Genomic DNA, 13,565 nt, shown 5'->3' with positions numbered 1-13,565 from the left:
TGACACACACACACATCATGGTGAGACACACACACACACACACATCATGGTGAGACACACACACACATCATGGTGAGACACACACACACACACACATCATGGTGACACACACACACACACATCATGGTGAGACACACACACATCATGGTGAGACACACACACACACATCATGGTGAGACACACACACACATCATGGTGACACACACACACACACACATCATGGTGAGACACACACACATCATGGTGAGACACACACACACATCATGGTGACACACACACACATCATAGTGAGACACACACACACAAACACACACAAATCATTGTGAGACACACATACACACACACACACATCATGGTTAGACACACACACACAAGACATGGTGAGCCACACACACACACTCGTCAGTCAACTCAACCACCTCTCTGTGCTCCAGGTGGGTGACCACCCTCGTCATTCTGGAGGAGGACCCCCTGTAATGCCCCGCCCATCCAGCACCTTCACCCCGGTCAGCCGCACCCAGTACCAAGACGTAGTGCCAGTGGGTGAGTGGACACACACACACACACACACACACACACACACACACACACACACAAACACACACATAGCTCATTCTGTCCTCGACTCCTTCTCTTCAGCTTACAACGACAAGATTGTGGCGTTTCTACGACAACCCAATATCTTTGAGATCCTGCAGGAGAGACAGACAGAGTTTATCAGGAACCACTGGCTCAGGTCAGCAGCCTCTTCCTCCACCATTTCTTCCTTCCTCTCCCTCCCTCCCTCCCTCCCTCCCTCCCTCCCTCCCTCCCTCCCTCCCTCCCTCCCTCCCTCCCTCCCTCCCTCCCTCCCTCCCTCCCTCCCTCCCTCCCTCCACCCTTTCTTCCTTCCCCTCCCTCCCTCCCTCCCTCCCTCCCTCCCTCCCTCCCTCCCTCCACCCTTTCTTCCTTCCCCCTCCCTCCCTCCCTCCCTCCCTCCCTCCCTCCCTCCCTCCCTCCCTCCCTCCACCCTTTCTTCCTTCCCTCTCCCTCCCTCCCTCCCTCCCTCCCTCCCTCCCTCCCTCCCTCCCTCCCTCCCTCCCTCCCTCCACCCTTTCTTCTTCTTCCTTCCCCTCCCTCCCTCCCTCCCTCCCTCCCTCCCTCCCTCCCTCCCTCCACCCTGTGATCTTCCTTCCCTCCCTCCCTCCCTCCCTCCCTCCCTCCCTCCCTCCCTCCCTCCCTCCCTCCCTCCCTCCCTCCCTCCCTCCCTCCCTCCCTCCCTCCCTCCCTCCCTCCCTCCACCCTTTCTTCCTTCCCCTCCCTCCCTCCCTCCCTCCCTCCCTCCCTCCCTCCCTCCCTCCCTCCCTCCCTCCCTCCCTCCCTCCCTCCCTCCCTCCCTCCCTCCCTCCCTCCCTCCCCATCCCTCCTTCCTCCCCCCCCCCTCCCTCCTCCCCCTCCCCCTCCCCCCCTCCTCCCCCTCCCTCCTTCCTCCCCCTCCCCCTCCCTCCTCACTTCACTCAGAACAGTCCCTCAAACCCTCACTACTAAATTCACTACTGTTGTCAACTCACTCACTATACCTCCAAGGAGTAGTTAAGGATCATTCTGTTGTTCTCCACCACAGGGAGAAGGTGCAGTTGATCCGTAATGAAGGGGCCTCTGGTCTGGCCAGGCTGTCTGGTGATGCAGACCTGGTCATCCTCCTCAGGTGAGCTACTGTCATACCTGTACCTGTCTCATACCTGTACCTGCCTCATACCTGTACCTGTCTCATACCTGTACCTGCCTCATACCTGTACCTGCCTCATACCTGTACCTGCTTCATACCTGTACCTGCCTCATACCTGTACCTGCCTCATACCTGTACCTGCCTCATACATGTACCTGCCTCATACCTGTACCTGCCTCATACCTGTACCTGCCTCATACCTGCCTCATACCTGTACCTGTCTCATACCTGTACCTGCCTCATACCTGTACCTGCCTCATACATGTACCTGCCTCATACCTGTACCTGCCTCATACCTGTACCTGCCTCATACCTGTACCTGCCTCATACCTGCCTCATACCTGTACCTGCCTCATACCTGCCTCATACCTGTACCTGCCTCATACCTGTACCTGCCTCATACCTGTACCTGCCTCATACCTGTACCTGCCTCATACCTGCCTCATACCTGTACCTGCCTCATACCTGCCTCATACCTGCCTCATACCTGTACCTGCCTCATACCTGCCTCATACCTGTACCTGCCTCATACCTGCCTCATACCTGTACCTGCCTCATACCTGTACCTGCCTCATACCTGCCTCATACCTGTACCTGCCTCATACCTGTACCTGCCTCATACCTGCCTCATACCTGTACCTGCCTCATACATGTACCTGCCTCATACCTGTACCTGCCTCATACCTGCCTTATTCAGATGTAGGACCTTCATTTCAGCCAGTTTGCTACAGAAGGAAAATAATCCTGCAGCAACAGGTGATAATGGATAATAATGAATGGAAATGTGTCCAGGGGAATGTGACATTTCTAAGTGGAAATTACAAACTTCAGAAGCCTCAAATACACGACATGTTTTACATTTTCTGCACTGCAGGAAAGTTCTCCTGCAACAGGGTGATCAAATGAAGATCCTACATCTGTACCTGCCTCTCACGACTATCAGTGTATGAGAAGCTTTGTGCTTGAGACCTGATGAATAGTGTTAGCTCCCCGAGCCAATACCTAGACTTTAGTTCAAACCCAGTTTTGTTACTTTGGGTCTCTGTAGCTCTCAGTGACATTGTCTCCTCTCTCTTGGTTCTCTCTGACAGCCTGTTTGAGGAGGAAGTGATGTCATATGTTCCGCCTCACGCCTTACTGCACCCCAGCTACTGCCAGTCCCCACGAAGCTCCCCCGTGTCCTCCCCACAGAACTCACCTGGTGAGAAGGCTTCTCTACACCTCTCTCTGTTACCATTCTGTCTTTCTCTATTTCTCTCTCCTTTTCTCACACAGACACACACACACACACACACACACACACACACACAAACTCACACACTCACTCACACACACACACACACACACACACACACACACACACACACACACACACACACACACACACACACACACACACACACACACACACACACACACACACTCACACACACACCTCACACACACACACACCACAAACTCACACACTCACACACACACACACACACACAAACTCACACACTCACACACACACACACACACACACACACCATCACACACACACACACACACAAACACACACACAAACTCACACACTCACACACACACTCACACACAGACACACACACACAAACTCACACACTCACACAGGTATAGAGGGAGCTCTTTTCTTGTCTCCTCCATCTCTAACTCTGTCTGTCTCTCTCTGTCTCTCTCTGTCTCTCTCTGTCTCTCTCTCTCTCTCTCTGTCTCTCTCTCTCTCTGTCTCTCTCTCTCTCTGTCTCTCTCTGTCTCTCTCTCTCTCTCTCTCTGTGGGTGGTTCTCTCTCTCTCTCTCTCTCTCTCTCTCTCTCTCTCTCTCTCTCACTGTCTCTGGGTGGTTCTCTCTCTCTCTGTCTTTGTCTCTGTCTCTCTCTCTCTCTCTGTTTGTAGGGAGCACACACTCATCCCTCGTTCTCTGTCAAATTGTATTCCCCCAGGAACACAGCGAGCTAATGCCCGTGCCCCTGCCCCCTACAAGCGAGACTTTGAAGCCAAACTGCGAAACTTCTACCGCAAACTGGAGACCAAGGGCTACGGCCAGGGTCCAGGGAAGTTAAAGTATGTAGACACAGGGCTACGGCCAGGGTCCAGGGAAGTTTAAGTATGTAGACCCAGGGCTACGGCCAGGGCCCAGGGAAGTTTAAGTATGTAGACCCAGGGCTACGGCCAGGGCCCAGGGAAGTTAAAGTATGTAGACCCAGGGCTACGGCCAGGGCCCAGGGAAGTTAAAGTATGTAGACCCAGGGCTACGGCCAGGGTCCAGGGCAGTTTAAGTATGTAGACCCAGGGCTACGGCCAGGGCCCAGGGAAGTTAAAGTATGTAGACCCAGGGCTACGGCCAGGGCCCAGGGAAGTTAAAGTATGTAGACCCAGGGCTACGGCCAGGGTCCAGGGCAGTTTAAGTATGTAGACCCAGGGCTACGGCCAGGGCCCAGGGAAGTTAAAGTATGTAGACCCAGGGCTGCGGCCAGGGCCCAGGGAAGTTAAAGTATGTAGACCCAGGGCTACGGCCAGGGTCCAGGGCAGTTTAAGTATGTAGACCCAGGGCTACGGCCAGGGTCCAGGGCAGTTTAAGTATGTAGACCCAGTAATATAGATTCATATTCATACTGTAATATAGATTCATATTCATGGATGAGTACTGTAATACGAAAGAATGAATGCGTTATTGATCTAGCTAAATGCTTTGGCGTTCCGGCCAAAGAAATAGAATCTCATTCTAGTTCTGTGGTCCACCCACATACCCTCCATCCACGCCCTCCTGCCCTTACCAGTTCCCCCCTGTGTGTGTCTCTTCCTCCCCCAACCCCCAGGTTGATCATCCGTAGAGATCATCTCCTGGAGGATGCCTTCAACCAGGTCATGTGTTACTCTCGGAAAGACCTGCAGAGGAGCAAGCTCTATGTCAGCTTCCTGGGAGAGGAGGGGTGAGTCAGACAGACTGCCTGTCCTCTACTCTTCCAGAAGCCCAGGGGGGGGGGGGTGATCCTGGGTTCAATAGAATGAAACATTTGAGGAATATTTCAGTTAGAAATGCACTTTGTCTGCTCTATGATGTTCTATTTCTATCTACGCCGTTCCTGTGTGATAATGTATCTCCCTGTATGTGTTGCAGGTTGGACTATAGCGGCCCGTCCAGAGAGTTTTTCTTCCTGGTGTCCAGAGAGCTGTTCAACCCGTACTACGGCCTGTTTGAGTACTCCGCCAACGACACCTACACCGTTCAGATCAGCCCCATGTCTGCCTTCGTAGACAACCATCACGAGTGGTGAGTGAACTGAAGACTGGGAGGGGTTGGGGTCAGAGTGGTCTGTTGGCTGATAAGCAGGGTTGGGGTCGGAGTGGTCTGTGGTCTGTTGGCTGATAAGCAGGGTTGGGGTCAGAGTGGTCTGTGGTCTGTTGGCTGATAAGCAGGGTTGGGGTCAGAGTGGTCTGTTGGCTGATAAGCAGGGTTGGGGTCAGAGTGGTCTGTTGTCTGTTGGCTGATAAGCAGGGTTGGGGTCAGAGTGGTCTGTGGTCTGTTGGCTGATAAGCAGGGTTGGTGTCAGAGTGGTCTGTGGTCTGTTGGCTGATAAGCAGGGTTGGGGTCAGAGTGGTCTGTGGTCTGTTGGCTGATAAGCAGGGATGGGGTCAGAGTGGTCTGTGGTCTGTTGGCTGATAAGCAGGGTTTGGGGTCAGAGTGGTCTGTGGTCTGTTGGCTGATAAGCAGGGTTGGGGTCAGAGTGGTCTGTGGTCTGTTGGCTGATAAGCAGGGTTGGGGTCAGAGTGGTCTGTGGTCTGTTGGCTGATAAGCAGGGATGGGGTCAGAGTGGTCTGTGGTCTGTTGGCTGATAAGCAGGGTTGGGGTCAGAGTGGTCTGTGGTCTGTTGGCTGATAAGCAGGGTTGGGGTCAGAGTGGTCTGTGGTCTGTTGGCTGATAGGCAGGGTTGGGGTCAGAGTGGTCTGTGGTCTGTTGGCTGATAAGCAGGGTTGGGGTCGGAGTGGTCTGTGGTCTGTTGGCTGATAAGCAGGGTTGGGGTCAGAGTGGTCTGTGGTCTGTTGGCTGATAAGCAGGGTTTGGGGTCAGAGTGGTCTGTGGTCTGTGGGCTGATAAGCAGGGTTTGGGGTCATAGTGGTCTGTGGTCTGTGGGCTGATAAGCAGGGTTGGGGTCAGAGTGGTCTGTGGTCTGTTGGCTGATAAGCAGGGTTTGGGGTCAGAGTGGTCTGTGGGCTGATAAGCAGGGTTTGGGGTCAGAGTGGTCTGTGGTCTGTTGGCTGATAAGCAGGGTTTGGGGTCAGAGTGGTCTGTGGTCTGTGGGCTGATAAGCAGGGTTTGGGGTCAGAGTGGTCTGTGGTCTGTGGGCTGATAAGCAGGGTTTGGGGTCAGAGTGGTCTGTGGTCTGTGGGCTGATAAGCAGGGTTTGGGGTCAGAGTGGTCTGTGGGCTGATAAGCAGGGTTGGGGTCAGAGTGGTCTGTGGTCTGTTGGCTGATAAGCAGGGTTTGGGGTCAGAGTGGTCTGTGGTCTGTGGGCTGATAAGCAGGGTTCAACCAGGTCAGAGTGGTCTGTGGTCTGTTGGCTGATAAGCAGGGTTTGGGGTCAGAGTGGTCTGTGGTCTGTTGGCTGATAAGCAGGGTTTGGGGTCAGAGTGGTCTGTGGGCTGATAAGCAGGGTTGGGGTCAGAGTGGTCTGTGGTCTGTGGGCTGATAAGCAGGGTTGGGGTCAGAGTGGTCTGTGGTCTGTGGGCTGATAAGCAGGGTTTGGGGTCAGAGTGGTCTGTGGTCTGTTGGCTGATAAGCAGGGTTGGGGTCAGAGTGGTCTGTGGTCTGTTGGCTGATAAGCAGGGTTGGGGTCAGAGTGGTCTGTGGTCTGTTGGCTGATAAGCAGGGTTGGGGTCAGAGTGGTCTGTGGTCTGTTGGCTGATAAGCAGGGTTTGGGGTCAGAGTGGTCTGTGGTCTGTTGGCTGATAAGCAGGGTTTGGGGTCAGAGTGGTCTGTGGTCTGTTGGCTGATAAGCAGGGTTTGGGGTCAGAGTGGTCTGTGGGCTGATAAGCAGGGTTTGGGGTCAGAGTGGTCTGTGGTCTGTTGGCTGATAAGCAGGGTTGGGGTCAGAGTGGTCTGTGGTCTGTTGGCTGATAAGCAGGGTTTGGGGTCAGAGTGGTCTGTGGTCTGTGGGCTGATAAGCAGGGTTGGGGTCAATTCAAATTGAAGTCAGTCAATTCTGGAAACAAACTGAAATTCCTATTTAGTAATGGAAAAAATGAAATCTATTTTCAATTACTTTCAAGTTTTTGTATCAAAAGTTTTTCCATTTTAGAATTGTAACTAATTAATTTCCTGAATTGACTGACTTCAATTTGAATGGAGCCCAGCCCTGGTGATTAATGGACATGCACTGAAGGGACGAGCCAAAACATCTGTTGTCTATACTAGGACCTGGGAAATACCATGTTGTCTATACTAGGACCTGGGAAATACCATGTTGTCTATACTAGGACCTGGGTAATAACATCTGTTGTCTATACTAGGACCTGGGTAATAACATGTTGTCTATACTAGGACCTGGGTAATAACATGTTGTCTATACTAGGACCTGGGTAATAACATCTGTTGTCTATACTAGGACCTGGGTAATAACATGTTGTCTATACTAGGACCTGGGTAATAACATGTTGTCTATACTAGGACCTGGGTAATACCATGTTGTCTATACTAGGACCTGGGTAATAACATGTTGTCTATACTAGGACCTGGGTAATAACATGTTGTCTATACTAGGACCTGGGTAATAACATGTTGTCTATACTAGGACCTGGGTAATAACATGTTGTCTATACTAGGACCTGGGTAATAACATGTTATCTATACTAGGACCTGGGTAATAACATGTTGTCTATACTAGGACCTGGGTAATACCATGTTGTCTATACTAGGACCTGGGTAATAACATGTTGTCTATACTAGGACCTGGGTAATAACATGTTGTCTAGACTAGGACCTGGGTAATAACATGTTGTCTATACTAGGACCTGGGTAATAACATCTGTTGTCTATACTAGGACCTGGGTAATACCATGTTGTCTATACAAGGACCTGGGTAATACCATCTGTTGTCTATACTGGGACCTGGGTAATAACATTTGTAATCTCAGTATCTTCTCTCTCTCTCCTTCCATGTACAGGTTCCGTTTCAGCGGGCGTATCCTGGGCCTGGCTCTCATCCACCAATACCTACTGGATGCCTTCTTCACTCGACCCTTCTATAAGGGCCTGCTGCGCATGTACGTATCCACCACCTGGACTGTCTAATTCTAGCAATACACCAGGGGTATTCAACTCTTACCCTACGAGGTCCAGCGCCTGCTAGTTTTCTGTTCTACATGATCGTTAATTCCACACACCTGGTGTCCCAGGTCTAAATCATTCCCATTCCCTGATTACAGGGGAACAATGAAAACAGCTGTGGAACAGGCTTTGAGGTCCAGTGTTGAATATAGGGCTTTATACTATATAACTAGAGAGTCTTTGTCAGATATTTTAAGACTGTACCAGACATGTGGTTATGTAGATTAGTAGCGTTAACTGACCTCCTGCCTAAATCCATTCTACACTACTTTACTCTATTCTACTCTACTCTATTCTACTCAACTCTACTCTATTCTGCTCTACTCTACTATACTCTATTCTGCTCTGCTCTACTCTATTCTACTATATTATACTCTACTCTATTCTGCTCTACTCTATTATACTATATTCTACTCTACACTATTTTACTATATTCTACTCTATTATACTATATTCTACTCTATTCTACTCCATTGTATTTTACTATATTCTATTCTACTCTATTCTACTCTACACTATTTTACTCTACTCTATTATACTATATTCTACTCTATTATACTATATTCTACTGTACTCTATTCTACTCCACTCTATTCTACTATATTCGATTCTACTCTATTCTACATTATTTTACTCTACTCTATTCTACTATATTCTACTCTATTCTACTCCACTCTATTCTACTATATTCTATTCTACTCTATTCTACTCTACTCTATTTTACTCTACTCTACTCCATTCTACTCTATTCTATTCTACTCTGCTCTATTCTACTCTACTCTACTCTGCTCTATTATACTATATTCTACTCTACTCTGCTCTACTCTTATTTTACTCTACTCTATTCTACTCCACTCCATTCTAATCTATTATATTCTACCCTACTCTGCTCTACTCTATTTTACTCTACTCTATTCCTCTCCACTATATTCTACTCCATTCTACTTTATTCTACTATATTCCACTCTATTCTACTCTACTCTATTCCACTCTATTCTATTCCATTCTACTCTACTCTATTCTACTCTGCTCTACTATTCTATAGCCCATGTGAGCTGAGTGATCTGGAGTATCTGGATGAGGAGTTCCATCAGAGTCTCCAGTGGATGAAGGACAACGACATCGAGGACATGTTGGACCTCACCTTCACTGTCAATGAGGAGGTGTTCGGACAGGTGTGTGTGTGTGTGTGTGTGTGTGTGTGTGTGTGTGTGTGTGTGTGTGTGTGTGTTATAAAGCTCATGTGTATGTACTGTGTGTGTAGATCACAGAGAGAGAGCTGAAGCCGGGCGGGGCCAACATCCCGGTGTCAGAGAAGAATAAGAAGGAGTACATTGAGCGCATGGTGAAGTGGCGTATTGAGAGAGGAGTGGTTCAGCAGACAGAGAGTCTGGTCCGGGGCTTCTATGAGGTACGATCTAGAACAAGGACTCTCTGAATAAAAGATCTCCTCAAACATCTCCTGATACAGATTCTGATAAAGGTAGACTCAGCAGTATCATCATACACACTGGGGCAACTTCCTGCTCACAGACATCAACAACAACTGAATTCAAATTGGGCAAGATGTAGCTAAAGGCTGTATGTGATAGGATGTGATAGGAAGGCTGTACAATGGGATTGAGTTTGTTTTAGTTGTGTTTGTAATAATAATACATGCCATTTAACAGACTGTTGTAACCAGAGCAACTTACAGTCATGCATATATACAGTTTACATATGGGAGGTGCTGGGAATCTAACCCAGCATCGTTACAAACACCAGCCTCTACCAACTGGGATGCAAAGGACCACAAAGGTTGTGGTCATGGTGTGTAGCCTGGATGCCCTGTGCTGTGTCATGCAGGTGGTGGATTCCAGGCTGGTGTCAGTGTTCGATGCCAGGGAGCTGGAGCTGGTGATAGCTGGCACCGCTGAGATAGATCTGGTGGACTGGAGGAGCAACACAGATTACAGAGGAGGTATGAACAGGGGGAGAGGAAGAGAGGAGGAAGACGGGGAGAGACAGGGGGAGACGGGGTGGAGACGGGGGAGACAGGGGGAGACGGGGAGAGACGGGGGAGAGAATGGGGAGAGGGGGGGGGAGAGACAGGGGGAGACAGCGGGGAGAGACAGGGGGAGACGGGGGGGAGACAGCGGGGAGACGGGGGAGAGACAGGGGGGGAGAGGGGAGAATGGGGGAGATGGGGAGAATGGGGGAGACGGGGGAGAGACAGCGGGGAGAGACAGGGGGAGACGGGGGGAGACAGCGGGGAGACGGGGAGAGAATGGGGGAGACAGCGGGGAGACGGGGAGAGACAGCGGGGAGACGGGGAGAGAATGGGGGAGACAGCGGGGAGAGTGCAGCGGGGGAGACGGGGGAGAGAATGGGGGAGACAGCGGGGAGACTGGGAGAGACAGCGGGGAGACGGGGAGAGGGAATGGGAGAGACAGCGGGGAGACGGGGAGAGACAGGGGGAGACAGCGGGGAGACAGCGGGGAGACGGGGAGAGACAGGGGGCAGACGGGGAGAGAATGGGGTCCAGCGGGGAGACTGGGAGAGACAGGGGGAGAGGAAGAGAATGAGGGAGAATGGGGGAGACGGGGAGAGACAGCGGGGAGACGGGGAGAAGACAGCGGGGAGAGACAGGGGGAGACAGCGGGGGTAGAGACGGGGAGAGACAGGGGGAGACGGGGAGAGAATGGGGGAGACAGCGGGGAGACTGGGAGAGACTGGGGGAGAGGAAGAGAATGGGGGAGACGGGGGGAGAATGGGGAGACGGGGAGAGACAGCGGGGAGACGGGGAGAGACTGGAGGAGCAACAGATTACAGAGGAGGTATGAACAAGGGGAAGAACGGGGAGAGACAGGGAGGAGAGGGGAGACAGGGAGCCCAAATGACACCCTATTCCCTATATAGTGGTACAGCTCTTGTCAAATGTAGTGCACTACATAGGGAATAAGGTGCCATTAAGACACAGCCAATAACTTTGTGTATTGCACCTTTCATAATGTCATTTTGAGCTGCTGTCTGGGTCTCAGGCAGCAGTAAAGATAGTCCATAGTTCCATTCAGATAGACAGGTCGAATTAAATGTTTTTAAATGTCTTTCCAATTAGGAAGAGCTGTTACAGAAAGAAGTGTATATAACAGTATACCCTAGCTAGCTGTCTGGTTGAACAGCTGAAGTAACTAGGCCTACCAGAGAGAAAGGCCAGTATATACCAGTATACCCTAGCTAGCTAGCTGACTGGTTGAACAGCTGAAGTAACTAGGCCTACCAGAGAGAAAGGCCAGTATATACCAGTATACCCTAGCTAGCTGACTGGTTGAACAGCTGAAGTAACTAGGCCTACCAGAGAGAAAGGCCAGGCTGCTGAGTGACTCATGTCTGTCTGTCTGTCTGTTTTCCTGCCTCCCTCAGGTTACCATGACAACCACATAGTGATCCGTTGGTTCTGGGCGGCGGTGGAGAGGTTCAACAACGAGCAGAGACTCAGGCTGCTACAGGTGGGGGTGCACACACACACACACACACACACACACACACACACACACACACACACACACACACACACACACACACACACACACACACAGAAACAAACACACACACGTACAAACACACACATACAAACAAAGACACAAACACATACAAACAAACACACACACACACATATACAAATAAACACACACACACATACCAACAAACACACACACTTATACAAACAAACACACACACACACACATACAAACAAACACACACACAAACAAACACACATTCACACACACATAGACAAACACACATTCACACACACATAGACAAACACACACACAGTGAATAACAGCGACCTTCTTCTTTCTGTTCTGTTAGTTTGTGACGGGTACCTCCAGTATTCCCTACGAGGGTTTTGCCTCTCTCCGAGGCAGCAACGGACCCCGCAGGTTCTGTGTGGAGAAATGGGGCAAAGTTACCTCTCTACCCAGGTAAACTACTGTGCTGACTTCACTTGTAAGGCCAAGGGAACTAACTTCACTTGTAAGGCCAAGGGAACTAACTTCACTTGTAAGGCCAAGGGAACTAACTTCACTTGTAAGGCCAAGGGAACTAACTTCACTTGTAAGGCCAAGGGAACTAACTTCACTTGTAAGGCCAAGGGAACTAACTTCACTTGTAAGGCCAAACTAACTTCACTTGGGCCAAGGGAACTAACTTCACTTGTAAGGCCAAGGAACTAACTTCACTTGTAAGGCCAAGGGAACTAACTTCACTTGTAAGGCCAAGGTAACTCACTTCACTTGTAAGTAACTTCACTTGTAAGGCCAAGGGAACTCACTTCACTTGTAAGGCCAAGGGAACTCACTTCACTTGTAAGGCCAAGGGAACTCACTTCACTTGTAAGGCCAAGGGAACTAACTTCACTTGTAAGGCCAAGGGAACTCACTTCACTTGTAAGGCCAAGGGAACTCATGTAGGATATTATCAATCTGAGTATAATGTATGAAAAGGTATTATACAGACTGAAGTATATTGTTGTTGTTGTTGTTTTCACTGTGTTTGCGGTTGTCTCCTCCCCAGGGCTCACACCTGTTTCAACCGGCTGGACCTCCCTCCATATCCATCCTTCTCCATGCTGCACGAGAAGATGCTCACTGCCGTGGAAGAGACCAGCACCTTCGGCCTGGAGTGATGACCCCTATCACCTTTATCCTTTAACCCCCACTCCTCCTACGACCTTTGACCCTGACCTCTGAACTGTAGTATCACAGAGGTAGAGGAACCCAAGTGGTTCAAGGGGATGACTGTCTCGTCCGTCTGGCACCTTGTTGTATCTTTATACGCACTCACCTTCCTGAAGTGAGCTGAACAGAGGAGAATAGACCGATGTGTATCAGAGGTCATGACCCCTGCACAACGCCAGGGTTTCCTGTGACGGTTAAGGTCACTTAGACACACTGCCAACACAAACCAAAGGAGAGCACCCTATCACTCACACCCTTGTTGCTCCAATAAACCACTGGGAGAGATGGACTCGTAAGCCTCCAACCAATCGCACAATCAAGGAACAAAAACCAAGACCCGGAGTGAGACTCCAACTGGCTCATCACTTTTTATTATTTAAAATACGGATTTCCAGTCGAGTCACGTCAGGAAGGTGGTGGCCGAGCTTTTCCTGGAGAGCAAAACCAAAGCTGCTTTATCTCTCTGAGAGGCTGAGGCCGACATCACATGACATCTCTCCTCTGAGAGGCTGAGGCCGACATCACAGGACATCTCTCCTCTGATAGGCTGAGGCCGACATCACAGGACATCTCTCCTCTGATAGGCTGAGGCCGACATCACAGGACATCTCTCCTCTGATAGGCTGAGGCCGACATCACAGGACATCTCTCCTCTGATAGGCTGAGGCCGACATCACAGGACATCTCTCCTCTGATAGGCTGAGGCCAACATCACATGACATCTCTCCTCTGATAGGCTGAGGCCGACATCACAGGACATCTCTCCTCTGAGAGGCTGAGGCCGACATCACAGG

At 50.4% G+C, this 13,565-nt stretch overlaps 1 protein-coding gene across 1 annotated transcript in view; it reads left to right on the top strand.

Moving 5' to 3' along the window:
- The window catches only part of LOC135543136 (E3 ubiquitin-protein ligase HECW2-like), a 51,952-nt gene extending 38,387 nt beyond the window's left edge, over positions 1-13,565 (top strand). Inside the window, exons 18-31 of the mRNA XM_064970213.1 lie at positions 435-543; positions 640-736; positions 1,604-1,687; positions 2,800-2,909; positions 3,666-3,786; positions 4,542-4,655; positions 4,844-4,996; positions 7,888-7,986; positions 9,096-9,225; positions 9,315-9,461; positions 9,896-10,010; positions 11,453-11,538; positions 11,903-12,015; positions 12,608-13,565. Of these exons, the coding sequence (XP_064826285.1) occupies positions 435-543; positions 640-736; positions 1,604-1,687; positions 2,800-2,909; positions 3,666-3,786; positions 4,542-4,655; positions 4,844-4,996; positions 7,888-7,986; positions 9,096-9,225; positions 9,315-9,461; positions 9,896-10,010; positions 11,453-11,538; positions 11,903-12,015; positions 12,608-12,719 (1,590 nt within the window). The 3' untranslated portion in view covers positions 12,720-13,565. The remainder of the gene's footprint in view (positions 1-434; positions 544-639; positions 737-1,603; positions 1,688-2,799; positions 2,910-3,665; positions 3,787-4,541; positions 4,656-4,843; positions 4,997-7,887; positions 7,987-9,095; positions 9,226-9,314; positions 9,462-9,895; positions 10,011-11,452; positions 11,539-11,902; positions 12,016-12,607) is intronic.

The sequence above is a fragment of the Oncorhynchus masou genome, chromosome 7, assembly GCF_036934945.1.
Source record: "Oncorhynchus masou masou isolate Uvic2021 chromosome 7, UVic_Omas_1.1, whole genome shotgun sequence".
Classification (NCBI taxonomy): Eukaryota; Metazoa; Chordata; class Actinopteri; order Salmoniformes; family Salmonidae; genus Oncorhynchus; species Oncorhynchus masou.
Note: the sequence above shows the minus strand (reverse complement) of the source record. Positions and strands in the feature narration are given on the sequence as shown.